General features: G+C 39.5%; 1 protein-coding gene across 1 annotated transcript; it reads left to right on the top strand.

Annotated features, from left to right (window-relative positions):
* Nucleotides 1-3151: 3151 nt before the first annotated feature.
* Nucleotides 3152-4099, top strand: LOC121147766 (olfactory receptor 2W1-like). Its single transcript, XM_040967666.1, has one exon. It carries the CDS (start codon nt 3152-3154, stop codon nt 4097-4099), a length of 948 nt encoding a protein of 315 aa, XP_040823600.1.
* Nucleotides 4100-16252: the final 12153 nt, after the last annotated feature.

Raw genomic sequence — 16252 nt, 5'->3', positions numbered from 1 at the left:
TTTTTTTGTAAGATTTATTTTTTTATTGGAAAGCCAGATATACGAGAGGAGGAGAGGCAGAGAGGAAGATTTTCCACCCACTGATTTCACCCCCCACATGGCCACAACAGCTGAAGCTGAGCTGAGCCCATCAGGAGCCAGGAGCCAGGAGCCAGGAGTTAGGAGCTTCTTCCGGGTCTCCCTTGTGGACAAGGGTCCTAAGACTTTCAGCAGTGCTCTGCTGCTTTCCCAGGCCACAAGCCAAGATCTGGATAGGAAACAGGACTGTCTGGATTAGAACAAACTCCCATATGGGATCCTGGCATATTCAAGGTAAGGACTTTATCCACTAGGCTGCTGCACCAGGCCCTAAGCAGTTTTATAAGTAATAGTAACACCCATTTAGTTAATCCCTAAAGAACTGATAATCCTGGGGATTTAATCACATCAAAGCAGTCTTTTTTTTTTTTTAATATTAGGAAATTGGGGTCAGTGTGTGGCATGGTGGATTAAGCTCTTGCCTGCAGCATCAGCATTCCATAGAGGCACATTAATTAGTGGGGCTCCTGCTCTCCGTGAGCGAGACCCAGATGGATTTCCAGGACCCTAGCTTCGGCCTGACCCAGTCCCAGGACTGTGTGGCCATTTCAGAAGTGAATCAGTGGATCAAAGCTCTGTCTCTGCCTCTCTTTATAACTCTGCCTTTCAAGAAATATTTTTTTTTAATTAGGAAAGCAAATCAAGTTATGAAGAGGCACATCAGGAATGTAAAATGAATGCCAAGTAATTTCCCGTTGGAACTCTTAGAAAAGTGCCCTTATTTGATGAGCGTTATGAGCAAAAATGGCCACTGTGGTACAGCAGGCTGAGTCACTGTTTACAATAGCAGCATCCGGTATCAGAGCCCGTGCCAGTCCCAGCTGACGTGGCTCCCATCCAGCTCCTGAATAATGGGACTGGGACAGCAGTGGAAGATGGTCCAAGTACCTGGGCCCCTGCTGCCCACCTGGGAGACCCAGAAGGAGCCTCCCCTGTGACTAGGCTATTTTTACCACTCAGCAACATTATTTTGATGGTGTTTTGTCATCTGGATCATACTGACAAAGACATTTTTCTCCTTTTACATTTCTTTGAAGAAATGTTTCGTGATCTTAGCCCCACTAGTTTAAAATTTCCATTGAAATTTCTGCCCTGCATGTGGCAACTTTTGGCACCCATCAAGCAGATAGTTTATTCAAAATAATTGGGATGTCCCTGCTGCTGCTTACTGTGTCTGAAGCTAATCCTTGTCCTCACCAATTAAGGAACAAAAAGGTTTTTTTTTTCCTAAAAGATTTATGCAGATGATCTGACACTACGTATTTCATCTTCAGCATCCTCTCATCCCTTCTCACCCATCTGTAAAATACTGATATCTATGGGTCATTGCTTTTCTAAACTGTTAATAAAGCATCAATGATCTCAATATTTTTCTACCAGACTTCATCATAGATTTGATATCTGTACTCCAGTTTCAGTAGACTATAAATTATTCTGACAAGGAGTTGTTTCATTTAATCATGTCACAAAGATGATCTCTTACTATGATATCTTGCTCTGATAGTTCATTCTTTAGAGCAGCTCCAACTAGGCCCTGTTGGTTTTAAAACAGCCTAGAATGAACTCCTCTTGTTGCAAAAAAAGGTTTTGAAATACATGTGCACCTTTTTCCAAAATACACATTTTCCATGACCAATTTGAAAATCCCTTATGTAAGTTATTAAAGGTATTTCTCATATATTCTAAATACTAAAGATATATTTATGTTTGCTTAAGGTAAATAAAGTTTAGTGATAAGAAATATTGTTTCTTGTTAACCCACATAAAGGCAGTATCAAAAGAAAATTCAAAATTATAAAACAATTGTAAATGCAATGCTGAGAATGAAAAATATAAAGAGGAGGTTGATATCAATCTTGACTGTAACTCTGCTGACAGTTGCAGACATTTGGACATGAGTATGAGAGGCAGATGTGTTTCTGCTATCGAATTATTGAACCTTTCTCACTAAAGATGGCAGCGTCTGTTGTGAAGGGTGCCATGGGCTTGGAGATAAGTATTAGTCGACCAGTTGCTTTTGTCAGGAAAACTCCTTGGACCACAGCCTTGAGTGTGCTGAGGGAACACTTTGTGCAGTTTGGCACTGTACCTTTTGACAAAGAGACTGGCTTTCACAGGGATATGAGTTGGATTTCGTTTTCTTCACAAGAAGAACTTGAGAATGCATTACAACAGGAAAAACCTCATCATAGATGGAATAAGACTCTAAGCTCAAGCTCAAAGACAAAAAGTTGTCAAACTGGATCAAGCATCTGATGAAGAAACAGGTTTTTGAGTTTGAATTACTACCTTAATAAAGTAAATGTAACTGAAAAAAAAATGGAATCTGTGCCAAGAAAATATGTCACTTTTTAACTCAAACTCAATTTATTTGAAACAAGATGGATACAAAACAGTTTCAAAGAGAAACTACTCAAGCAATCTTATTCCTAAAAAATCACTGTTAACTTTGCAGATCAATTACGTAAAGATGCATAAATCTGGGGCTAGCACAGCAGTGCAGTAGACTAAATTTAATCCTATGGTGCCAACATCCATATATGGATGCTGGTTCATGTAATTACTGCTGCACTTCCTAGATAGATCAGTGCTCACGGACTGGGAAAGCAGAGGGGTATGGTTCAAGTCCTTGAGCTTCTGCACCCACGTTGCAGACCAACGGTAAGCACCTGGTTACAGGTTGACACAGCTCCGGCCACAGTCATTTGGGGAGTGAACCAGCAGATGAAAGATCTCTTTTTCTCTCTTTCCTTTTTTCTGTAATTCCACTTTTAAAATTTAAAAATATATTTTAACTATATAAAACCATTAATGAAATGAAATACTAAACTTCTATGATTTACATTTAAGTGTGATTGGATTTAGGATATTATTTTAGAGTTTCTTTGATGTTAAATATGCAAGTATGCAGAAGACTCAACCCTGAGGAAATGCTGAAAGAGAAATTCCAAATGGGGGAGAAACATGCAAGAAAGTGAGTTTTAGAAACTTATGACGAACTTCAAACACTTTTAGTTTCACTAAATAATGACATATTGCTACTATGTTGTTTCACAGCTTTTCAGAAAGATCAATGGAAACTAACAATGGAAGTTCTGGAACAGATTTCACCCTACTCGGATTTTCTGATCAACCACAACTAGAACCCATCATCTCTGCCATTGTCTTCATCTTCTACATTGTGGCTCTGGTAGGAAACACAACCATCATCCTTGTCTCATACCTGGACCCCCAGCTCCACACGCCCATGTATTTCTTCTTATCCAACCTCTCTTTTCTGGACCTCTGTTATACAACCAGCATCATCCCCCAGATGCTAGTCAATCTGTGGGGACCAAGGAAATCCATCACCTACGGAGGCTGTGTGCTCCAGTTCTTCTTTGCCCTTGACCTGGGAGCCACAGAATGCCTTCTCTTGGCTGTGATGGCCTATGACCGCTATGCCGCTGTCTGCCAACCCCTTCACTACACAGTCATCATGCACCCTCAGCTCTGCCACAGGATGGTGCTATCTTCCTGGTTGGGTGGTCTGGGCAGTGCACTGATTCTTTGTTCCTTGACTTTAAAGTTGCCAAGATGTGGGCACCGAGCAGTGGACAATTTTTTCTGTGAGATGCCAGCCTTGATCAAGATGGCTTGTGTTTATTCAAAGGTGATTGAGATTGTTGTCTTTGCTCTTGGAGTGATATTTCTTCTGGTCCCTCTATCTCTAATTCTCATCTCATATGGAGTCATCACCCAAGCTGTAATGAAGATCAAGTCAGCCGCCAGGTGGCGTAAGCTTCTAAATACATGTGGCTCCCACCTCACAGTAGTTACCCTGTTTTATGGAACATTAATTTATATGTACATGAAGCCACAGAATCAGACATCTCAAGATGAAGGAAAATTCTTCACCCTTTTTTATACAATTGTCACACCCAGTCTGAACCCTCTGATTTACACTTTAAGAAACAAAGATGTAAAAAGTGCAGTGAAGAGAATACTCCTGAGTAAAGTATGCTCATCAAAATCATGTTAAACAGAAAAAATAAATTTGATTGTAAAAAGGTAAAGAAATTGTGGCCTCTTTGACAGAAGCTGAATCAACTCACTTATTCAAGGGCTATTTATTAGGTATTCTTTTTATACAGAATAAGCAAAAAATGGGGAGCAATAAGCAACCCCATTGGCAGGGCAACGACTTCAGATTAGCATAAGAGAGAAGCTTGTATGTGGTGTAATGCTAACTAATCTACCTGTTTGAGATCTCTCTGTTACGATAGCTTAATTCCTGCCCTTATACCGTCTGATAAAGAATTTTGACTGAATTCTTAGAAAAATTGTGGTCCCAGATCCAGAAGCATTGGCTTCAGGTAGCAACTATTTAAAAAAAGAAAAAATTCCTGGACTATGCACTGGAACTGCTGAGCCAGCAATTTCAGAGTGAACTCAGCAATCTACATTTTTGTTAAATCCCTACTGTGGCATTATTAAAGAAGCAATCCAGGAGATCTGGCTAAAAATTGAGAGTCCCTGTTGTAAGGATTGCAGAGAGATCCAATGTCTGTAAACTGAAAATTACCATGATATAGTTTCATAGATTTTAATAATTTACTTCCAGGTAATTATATTTTCGAAAATGTTGTAAATGTCAGATTCCAGATTAGGCTCTATCCATGACACCCTTTTCTAATTTTTTAATGATTTATTTGCCTGTTTGAAAGTTAGAGACACAGAGATCTTCTGTCTATCTCTTCACTCTCCCAAATAATCTAGATGGCCAGAGCTGGCCAGGCCAACTCGGAGTCCAGAGCTCCATGGAGGTCTCTCACGTGAGTGACAGTGGCCCAAGCACTTGAGCCATCTTCCATTGCTTTCCCAGACCTTCATCAGGTAGCTAACATGGGATGTCAGAGTCACATCTAGCAGCTTTGCCAACTACCCAATGACATCAGACCTCATGACAAATTTTATTCCCTCAACTAGAAATAAAATGAGGGAAAAAACAAGTTCATTTGACATTACATAGAAACAGTATACAAGGTTATTCTTTAACATTCTATTCTTCTTCTATTTTGGTTTTATAATGTTTATTCTCTTCTTGGACTGTGGTACTAGAAGACAATTGTTGGAAAGGGTGTTAAAGTGCCCTAAATTTGGGGTGGCACTGTGGTGTATCAAGCTAATCCCCACCTGTGGCATCAACATCCCACGTATCAGTATATGTTTCAGCTGTTCCACTTCCAATCCAGCACTTAGTTCCCTGATACTGTGCCTAAGAAAGCAGCAGAACACAGCCTAATTTCTCGGGCTCCTGAATCCACACAGGAGACTCAGAAGAAACACCTGGCTCTTAGCTTTCAAGTGACCCAGCCCTGCTATTGTTGTCATTTGTGGAGTGAAGCAGTTGATAGAAGAGCTCTCTGTCTCTCCTTTCTCTGTGACTCTGCCTTTAACAAATCTTTTTAGATAGATAGATAGATAGTCTACCACCTTCACATTGTGTTACTGGTAAACACATTTAAAATCTGAGTAATCCCCATACCAAAAAAATAGTCCACTTCTTAATAAGTCAGCCATTGAGAGATTGAAAACCCTCTCTGAGTGAATGTCTCCTGTCTATCGTCTCCCTATTGTGGCATTTAAAATTCAGAGAAAAGTACCACCAACATGAAATGATTGGAGAAGGTGGGTAATATATTATTCTCTCCAATCTTTAAAACCAATTGCTCCCAAATTTTAACAGTAAGAATGTCTTAATCATATGTTCATTACTCTTTGCTAGTAAATTTAAAATTGTCAGGGCCCGGTGCAATAGCCCAATGGCTAAATTACTCATCTGTGTGTACCAGGATCCTATATAGGTACCAGTTCTAATCCTGGCTGCTCCACTTCCCATTCAGCTCCCAACTTGTGGCCTGGGAAAGCACTAGATCACGGCCCACAGCCCTGGATCCCTGAGAGAAGATGTTGTTTTCAGAGTACAAGGAAAGCTTGTGGCCTAGCAAGGACCACGGATGAGAAGGACCAATGGAGTGGTAAATTGTGACCCCTAAAAATAAGTATCAACCTTTCTTTGTGAGGAGGGTTGATGGGTATAGATAAAACACTGGATTCATCACTTATAAACCTCCTACTGTTCTTAATTCCTACTTAACATTTACCTTATGTGATGTGTCCGCAACAATCTCACTAGTCCATCCTCTGAATTTCCTCAAGATTCTGACAATGTCAATATTATGGCATTATCCCATATTAATAGGATTTGTGTGTTTGAGGAACAGCCATCAATGTGCTTTTCAGCAACACAGGATTGTTCATAAATGATTTTGCTGTATGACTCAATTTTATCTTTGACCTACATGTTGAGCAGCATTTTAAAAATTATTCAACAAATTTTTAATTTTCTAAAATTTGAGGAAGACAGAGCTCTCATCTTATTGCTCATTGTTTGCAGGTGCCAGCAAAAGGTGAGTTTTGGATGAGTACAGACCTGAGCTGAGAGCTGGGTGCTCAATCCAGGTTTTTCATGTATGTGGCAGGAACTCGGCTTTTTGAGCCATCAAGTTGCTTCCTAGGACTACTTAAACAGGAAGATGGAATCAGAAACAGCACTGGGTATCCAACCCATGCACTCCAATACAGGATTCAGACATCTTAACATCTTGGGCTTGGCACGATGGCTCAACTAGCTAATCCTCACCAGGCAAGTGGTGGGATCCTACATGGGCACTGGTTTGTGCCCTGTCTACTCTACTTCCCATCCACTCCCTGCTTATGGCCTGGGAAAACAGCAGGGGATGGTCCAAAGCCAGGAGACCCTGCACCCACATTTGAGACCAGGAAGAAGTTCCTGGCTCCTGGCTTCACATCAGCTCAGTGTTGGCCATTGCAGCCATTTGAGGAATGAATCAGCAAACAGAAAATCTTTCTATTTCTTCTTCCCTATAATCTGCCTTTCCAATAATAATAAATAATCCTTTTAAAAAGGAAAAAAAAGACCTACATATTAACTAAAGTAAGTATTCTTAATCTTTAGGCCAAATTTTGAAACTCATGATTGGTTTTTATTAAATCTGTGACAATGCTGTGAATTGTATATAGTAAGTGCTCATCAGATGATTAATAATGAAGAAACACAGGACATGGTGCAGTACACAGGTGGCTAAAGTCCTCGCCTTGCAACATCTGGGATCCTACATGGACACCAGTTCACATCCCAGATGCTCCACTTCCCTTCCAGCTCCCTGCTTGTCACCTGGGAAAACAATCGAGGATGGCCCAAAGCATTGGGACCCTGCACCTGCATGAGAGAATCATTAGATGCTCCTGGCTCCTGACTTTGGATTGGCTCAGATCCACCTATAACAGCCACTTGAAAGTGAGCCAGCAGATGGAAGAGCTTTCTTTCTCTCCTTCTCTCTGTAAATCTGATTTTCCAATAAAAATAAATTAATCTTTAAATAAATAATGAAGAGACATCTTCAGTTGTGCTAATATTTCAGATTCATGAAACATCTCAGGTTTAGGTGAAAGAAAAGATGGAACAGTTTTTCTTTCTCCTGCATGTTGTAGAAGCTTCTCAACATCCCTTGGAGGTTCATGTGGGTACACATGCACAAAGAAACTTAAACTGCTCACTCTCTTTATAGCTCAAAGCAATCATTAAAAACTCTTGGTTTCGGGGCTGGTGCGATAGCATAGTGTTTAAAGTCCTTGCCTTGAATGCACTGAGATCTCATATGGGCACCAGTTCTAATCCCGGGGGCAGGGCCGCTCCCTGCTTATGGCCTTGGGAAGCAGTCAAGGACGGCCCAAAGCTTTGGGACCCTGCACCCACGTGGGAGACCTGGAAGAGGCTCCTGGCTTCGGATTGGCTCGGCTCCAGCCGTTGCGGTCACTTGTGAAGTGAACCATCGGATGGAAGATCTTCATCTCTGTCTCTCCTCCTCCTCTATATATCCACCTTTCCAATAAAACTAACTAAATCTTAAAAAAAAACCTGATAGTTTCCTCTGTCAATTTATTCCCATCCAGATTTAAGTTTAAACCATGATACTTTGATCTCTATTTTAATTTTTTTCAGTGCATACATTCACAGCAGGAATAATTTACTGCCAAGCTGATAAATGTTGTATCAGAAAGAGGAATGGCAAGAATCAGATATAGCAATGGTAGCTGATTTTACAAAACACAGTAGGCATAAGCAGATATAACTGATAATAAATTTTTGTTAGGAAAGAGATGAAAATAATAAAAAAGCAAAAGCAAAATAAAAAAAAACATTTAACAATGTTCGATTGTTTCCTGCTAAAGAAGATGATTAAATAAATTCTCCACAAGGCCAAAGGATATACAAAACTCAGTCTCCAACATATGGCAAATTAAACCTACAAGCAATGACCACCATCATTTATTGGGTAAAAATGCTAGAAATTGGGCCCGGCATGGTGGCGCAAGTGGCTAAAGGTCCTCGCCTTGCACACCCGGGATCCCATATGGGCACCGGTTCTAATCCCGGCAGCCCCGCTTCCCTTCCAGCTCCCTGCCTGTGGCCTGGGAAAGCAGTCGAGGACGGCCCAAAGCTTTGGGAACCTGCACCCGCGTGGGAGACCCGGAAGAGGCTCCTGGCTTCGGATCGGCATAGTATCGACCCGCTCCTGGCTTCGGATCGGCATAGTATCGGCCCGTTGCGCTCACTTGGGGAGTGAATCATCGGACGGAAGATCTTCCTCTCTGTCTCTCCTCTCTGTATATCTGCCTTTCCAATGAAAAAATAATAAAAATAAATCTTTAAAAACAATGCTAGAAATTATTTGTTATATTGTTTTTTTTTTGTAAATACTCAACTGTTTATTATGGAATTACCATTTTCTTCCATATTGTCCTTGTTATATTGTTAATCCATCTTTTCAGAAGATTACAACTTTTATTTGCTGAGGAACAATAAATTAAATAGACCTCCTTTACAATACGGTGTCCCCTGGTGCCACAAGAGAGGATGGAGGACAGAACAAATTGATCATATACCCCAACCATGTGAAAATCTGGGCAAATGGAGACTCGAAAGTGGACTATGTCAGCCAGTGGATTCTGGAGAGATTTCATCATGCTTGGAATAGCAAGATTGGCAATAATTCAGAACTGTTGAACTATCAAAACCACTTGAGCAGTGCCTCAGAGCATGTCTTACGTTGGGGACCCTGGAATGGGTGGGAGGTTGGGTGGGGCTTCTCCTTTATCTCCCTCCATACCCAGATACAGAAAAAAAAAAAATGTGGAAACAATGGTCTTACCCATTTGCTGTAGCCCTTGACCTTTTGTGCCCTAGTCAACTATGTAAATGAAAATATATTTTAAAAAACAATATGGTGTCCCTATTTCATGACACTGTATTCTATTATGGAAAACTTACTGAGAGGTTGGAGATTAAGTGTGCGTGAGGTAATAAATATGGAAATTAACTTCAATTGGCTATTTTACATTTTATATATATTCTCAAACACCATCCCTAATGGAGAACTGTATTCCATTCAGCTCACAAATATTTTCATTGACAAAAAACATGAAAGCCTTATTCATTACAGCGATGAAAAAGTCCTATGCTTCACTGCATCGTCAACAAATGTTAACCTGCTATTCACCCCACGCATGTGATACCCAGCCCCATCCATTCACGATCTCCTAACTTCTATGGAGTCTGAATATCTTCCCTACTAGGGCCTGTAGGGGAAAAGACTACAGAAAGCAGAGCCTGAGCCACTCACCAACTTTCCTCACCAGTCAGAGGAGCCTGTTTGTAACCATGGATTCTTCAGCGGCTGCAGAATTCCAGGGTATTGTGACCATGCAGCTGCAGATTGGACAGTCTGTGAGGCCATCAGTCACTATGACGGCAAAGGGGCACGTAGCCAATCACAATCCTCCCAGTCACCGTTACAGCCCCACACAGTTGTATGCGTAAAGCAAGAGTAAGGGGCAAGGCAGAAACTCAGGCTCAGAGCATCTAGCTCCTAGTCTGTCATGTCCCACCACAGTCTTTGTGCTGTTAGTTTCATGATGGTCTTACCCACCCTCAGGTCTGCTATCAAACTGTGATCTGGAGCTTGACAGAACCTGTGGCAGCTGAGTTAAAATCTTTTGAATGCTTATTAACTTCAAATGCTCCCCCTTTTTATTTATGTTTGTTTTTTGTTTTATGTTTAAAAGATTAACATTTCTAAAGCACAAAATATACTTTTTTCAACTATCAAGTAATGGAAATTCTATTCAGGTAGAGGAGCATAACACAATTATGCAAAAGCATCAGACTAAGAAGCTAAAGAAACTATCAAAAAAGTAAAGAAGCAACAACAGAATAGGAGACAAATCTTTGTAAATTTTTTTAAAGATTGATTTCTTTTTATTGGAAAGTCAGATATACAGACAAGAGGAGAAGACAGAAAGATATTCCATCCACTGATTCAGTCCCCAAGTGACCACAGTGGCCAGAGCTCAGCCAATCTCAAACAAGGTGCCAAGAGTTTCTTCTGGGTCTCCCACGCGGGTGTAGGGTCCCAAAACTTTGGCCTGTCCTTGACTGTTTTCCTGGGCCACAGGCAGGGAGCTGGATGGGAACAGGGTTGGGAGAGTTGGTGAGCCAAGACACAAACTGGCACCCAGCACGAGCACTTTAGCCATTTTGTACATTTTTTAAAAATATTTTACACCCTATGGACACAGCACCGGGAAATCTTGATTTCTGCAATTTAATTGATATCATACCCATCAAATAAGCCAGATTCCAATTAAATATGTAAATTTTTATAAAATTATGTCATAATTTTTCATTATTCAATGTGAGCTTACTACAATACATAAATAATGCACCTCAAATTAATTTTCAATGAAAAAGATCCACAGAAAGATAAAACCTAATGACATAAGAAAATTTTTCATTAAATTTTTTGGATATGCATTTGACCATATTCATAGATAATCTTAATCACCTCTGTGAGTTATTATCCCCAAAGCATGAACCATGTCCACATATATAGCCTGTAGACTCAGACATAAATATTCCTTGCTACATGTTCATGATTCTTGGAACACATCTTGACCACAATAGTCTCTCCTTTTTTAAATTGGGCAAAAATCTACTTATAGCTATGAATAACAAGAGTTTTAAGTGGAACGCTTGAAATGTCCAGCCAAACATACATTTAACAAAACCTAGTTTCTTAACTCTTAAAATACATTTAATAAAACAAAGCTAACCAGTCTGCTTTTTTCACAACATCCACATTCAGTGGAAACTTCTGCTAAGTTTTAGTTCCTCTGCTACATTTGATGGGATTATGGTGTCGGTGTGAGACGCCTTTTGGCTAATCCAATTTTCCAAAGCTTCAATACTTTGCTCAACAAGAATGTATCCTGAATCATGTCGAGAAGAGATCATCTAATGGAAACATGAGCACCTCTGAATGACGTAAGAGTGTAACAGCTATGAATTCGTTCCTCACAGAAGGATGAATACATGCTGATCTTTCTGTCCTCTGGTAAGTAAGTATTCGTTACTGTCTCCAACAAGCTAAGATATGCGGTAGAAAACAAATATTAGATGGCATAGCCGATATCCTAACATGGCAACACAAATGTGGGAGCTGTGTGGCATGTCACAACAGCACCAATATATATGGATTCACAAAATGTATTTAAATAGAAATTGAATTTCAAAAACTACAGTGGATTTGAGAGTCACTATTAAATGTTCTCTATGCACCAAGTATCATGCTGAATATTTTATATTTGCTGTATTATTTAACCCTACTTACACTCAACCACAAGTAGGTGCTATTAGGGTAACTTATACAGAAGAGGACCTTGAAACTCATAGAAATAAAGTAGCTTATTAAAGTTTGCACAGTAAGGAAGTGGCTGAGTTGAGTTGTAATAAAAATACAACTGGTTTGAATCTAGAATATGAGGTGTTAAAATTTTAATATTGTCCCTTTCTGCTTGGACTTTTGTGATTAGTAAAAAGAAGAAAGGAAAGAAGAGAAAGAGAAAGAAAGAAAGAAAGAAAGAAAGAAAGAAAGAAAGAAAGAAAGAAAGAAAGAAAGAAAGAAAGGAAGGAAGGAAGAAAGGAAGAATGAATCTCTTTATTTACAAAAATAACCACCTAACATTTTTATAAAAACATACTTTAATTACCTGTGTCTAATTTTCTTCCATTGTTATTGTATTGGTCTAAATTATGCTTAAATATGTCTGATTCATTTGCCTTAAACTTCATTGAACAAAGTAAAATGTGACATCATTCTATATTATTGAGAACTACACATCATAAAAAAGGAAAATTGAGTTTTAGTTAAAGTAACATGCATCTTCTTTATCCCTTTTTTTTTTTTTTGCTCCAGTGTTCTACACTCATTTTTTTTAAGTGTCATTGTCACAACTAATGAACAGAGAACAAGAAGATGATTTACAGAGAAATGATTTTATTAATCTACACCGTAGCCATCATTCACTCTTTCATGATGATGTGCTTTGTTTAAGGATACTCAGCTTCTTATACCCTAAAAAGCCAGGGTATACAAAGCTCTTGTTATTCCTTATCTTGGGTGAAACTAACAGTCTTTAGAGTTGTTTTTCTAATTAAGTTGTTTTGTTAATTCAGATTGAAGCAAGCCAGAAAGAAGGGATTACCATAGCTATTTACAACTGAAGAAAGGTGAGAAGATGAAATAGCACTGAGGTTAGGGACGCCTTCTTCTGTTATTTATGACTGGAGGGTGGCATGAAGGACAGATAGCATTGGGATTCAGTTGTTCCAAAATAAATCATCACACCAGGTATTCCTGGCTCATGATAAGCCTCCTTGTCCATTGATGCAATCAGCTCTTTCGTGTCATAATCACACTTAAAATTAAAATGATGTTTAGTGTTAATAGCTAAGGTTCAACCCTAAAAAGTCATATATTAAGATTCACATATTCATTAGATGATATGAACTATAAGTCCTGACTTAGCCATATCTAGTCACAATGGTCACTTTACTTGATCAGATGCTGGTGTCATGATTGTTAACAATTTATCAAACTGGTTTTCCAGCGCAGTTTACTGACCATGTTGTACAGGAGGGAGAAAATGCCAAAGCCTCATTGCAGTTGTTCCATAGCAGCTCTTAAAACAAGAGTTTCCTTGCTCAGGTCCGTGGAAACAGGCTGGAAGATAGATACAAGACTCTAGAGATGTCGTGTGCCATTTTTCCTTCTGCTGTCTTTTTCTGATGCCTGTATCTCCACAGCATGTAACACAGCTTCCTTTCCTTTCCTTTCTGCAAAATGCTACGAGCCAGCACAACCAGAAGTATACTTCATGTACAGGTTGTTTAACCACTTGGCATTTAGGTGCTGATGTGCCAAGAAAGAAACTTGGATCTTACAGCTAAGGGGTTAAATTTGAGACCTCACCTGCTACTAAATCATAGTTAAACACACACATACACATCGAAACCCATGTCACAGCCTAACAATGTTGTCTCCCATCCAAGTACTAACCAGGCCCAACCCTGCTTAGCTTCCGAGATCAGGTGCGTTCAGGGTGGTATGGCCGTAGACAATAATGTTGTCATTATTGCTTTCTGATTTCTTAGCAGCAATTACGCAATTGGAAATAAAAGCTGTAAGAGCATAAAAAGTACTGTAGTATTCCCCAGCACCGTTCAATAAATAGTCTCGACCATCCCTCCTGGAACATCCCCTTTACTTGCCAAGAAATGAAATTTGCATGTGAGGTAGGATTCACTTGCAACTTCAAGATAACTTTCTCAGAGCCAGCTTCTAGAATTCTTGAGCAAGTCTTTTTCACATATTGAATGCATCAGACACTGAGTCACAAGCTTGGCAGTTAACTTTTATGAAAAGGAAAAAGCAAAGATTTTCCTTCTGGTCACACATTTGTTGTGTTCACTTTTAGAATCGCTAGTCTGAAACATCTGATAAGCCATTATGCATCCATTGTAGAAAAACATGGTGATAAGCAACCGTAAGATGTTATAAATAAATGACAATTTGCTTGGACTTAGAAGAGAACTCTTAAACTGTGTTGGTTTTTTTTTTTTTGATAAATTCTAATAGTAATATAAATGAAAATGGTATATGAGAAAATGTCCTGAGTTCCACCATTTTGTTGAAAATGATAGCATACATTCTTTTCTATGGCCAAACAATATTCCATCATGTATTTATATAAAATTTTGCTTATTCAATCACTCAGCAGTGTGCATCTAGGTTAAATTTTTATCTTAGCAATGCAAGTATCTTTTTGACATGATGATCTATCTACCTTTGGATAGATCAATCTTAAGCTAGTTTTTTGATGTTGTTTGTTTTTTGTTTGTTTAAGATTTATTGATTTATGCCAGGCGCCTTGGCCTAGAGGCTAAAGTCCTCACCTTGAATGCACCGGGATCCCATATGGGCACTGGTTCTAATCCCGGCAACCCCGCTTCCCATCCAGCTCCCTGCCTGTGTCCTGGGAAAGCAGTCGAGGACAGCCCAAAACCTTGGGACCCTGCACCTGTGTGGGAGACCTGGAGGAAGTTCCTGGCTCCTGGCTTCGGATTAGCGCAGCCCCAGCCATTGTGGTCACTTGGGGAGTGAATCATCAGATGAAAGATCCTCCTCTCTGTCTGTCCCCCTCTCTGTATATCTGACTTTGCAATTTAAAATAAATAAATAATTTTTAAAAGATTTATTGATTTGCAAGAGTAACAAAGAGAGGAAGAAACAGATCATCCATCCACTGGTTCCCTACCCAGATTACCACAATGGCCAGAGCTAAACCAAAGCCAGGAATCATGAGCTTTTTCAGGGTATCCTGCATAGGTGCAGGGACACTTGGTCTAGCTATCATCCGCTGCACTTGCAGGCACTTCAGCTGGGAGCTGGCTCTGAAGCGAACAGTCAAGTAGGTGAACTATTGCTCCTATTGGATGTTAGCCCCAATCATGCCATGGTACTTGTCCTTATTTTAAGTTTCGTAAGGACCTCCATCCTGCTTTCCATAATGGTGGTACTAATTTCCATTTACACTAGTACCATATAGCAGTTCTGTTTCCCCAGGTCTTTACCAGCAACAGTTTTTTGGAGGTTTTGGTTTTCCAGTTTGTTTGGCTTTTGTCTTTTTCCTAGCAGTCTTGCCAACTGAAATGATGTCTCACTCTGGGTCTGATTTACATTTGTCTGACAAATCATGATACTGAGAAATTTTTATGAATATGTTGAATGTTTTTTTGCTGAGAAGTTTCTGTCATTAACCCATTTTACTAGAATTTTTATGGCATTATTTTGAATTCTGAACTCTGTTCAGTGATTCTTTTCTGTGCAAAAATCTCCAGGTTTCACATAATCCCACTTACTACTCTTGCTTTGCTACCTGTGTTTTCAGAGTCATCAAAAGAAATAACTCATATTCATGTTTTGCAATGTTGCCTACATGTTTTTTTCCCTAGTTTCAAGTCTTAAGTTTAGGTCTTTAGCCCTTTTTTCAAGATTTATTTATTTACTTGAAAGAGTAACATGATCTGTTTTATAAATATTTATTTATTTGAGAGGCAGTGACAGACAGAGAGAATCTTCACAGCTGACTCATTCCCCATATGGTTGCAACATCTGGGTCTAAACCAGGCGGAAGCTAGGAACCAGGAACGCCAGCCAAAACTCCCATGTGGGTGGCAGGAACTCGAGTACTTCAGCTGCTTCAAAATTCATTAGCACAGAACTGGAACAGACCAGGAGTAGCTTTCACTGGAACTAGGCATCCCAGGTGGTAGCTTAACACCTATACCACGTTACTATACCTGCTCTGATCCATTTTGAACTCACTTTTCTATATATGAGAAGGGAGCTTGCCTTTCTGCAATACAGGTTTTCGACATCTTTGTTGAGAATCGTTGACGGGGTGCACTGATTATTCCCGGCATCTCTCATCTGTTGCATTGATCTCTGTGTCGTACGATACTGCTTCAGTCACGATAGCAGTGTAGCACATGTTGAGATCTGATGTCGTGATGCCTCCAACTTTCATATTTTGCCCTAGATATCTCTGAGGCCTTCTGTGTTTTCATGGTTTTAGGATTTTTTTTTCCAGTTCTGTAAAGAGTGTCATTGGTATTTGGATGGGAATTATATTTATATACATATATATT

Source organism: Ochotona curzoniae, unplaced genomic scaffold (genome assembly GCF_017591425.1).
Source record: "Ochotona curzoniae isolate NIBS_2020 unplaced genomic scaffold, NIBS_Ocur_1.0 scaffold_461, whole genome shotgun sequence".
In the NCBI taxonomy this organism is placed as follows: Eukaryota; Metazoa; Chordata; class Mammalia; order Lagomorpha; family Ochotonidae; genus Ochotona; species Ochotona curzoniae.
Note: the sequence above shows the minus strand (reverse complement) of the source record. Positions and strands in the feature narration are given on the sequence as shown.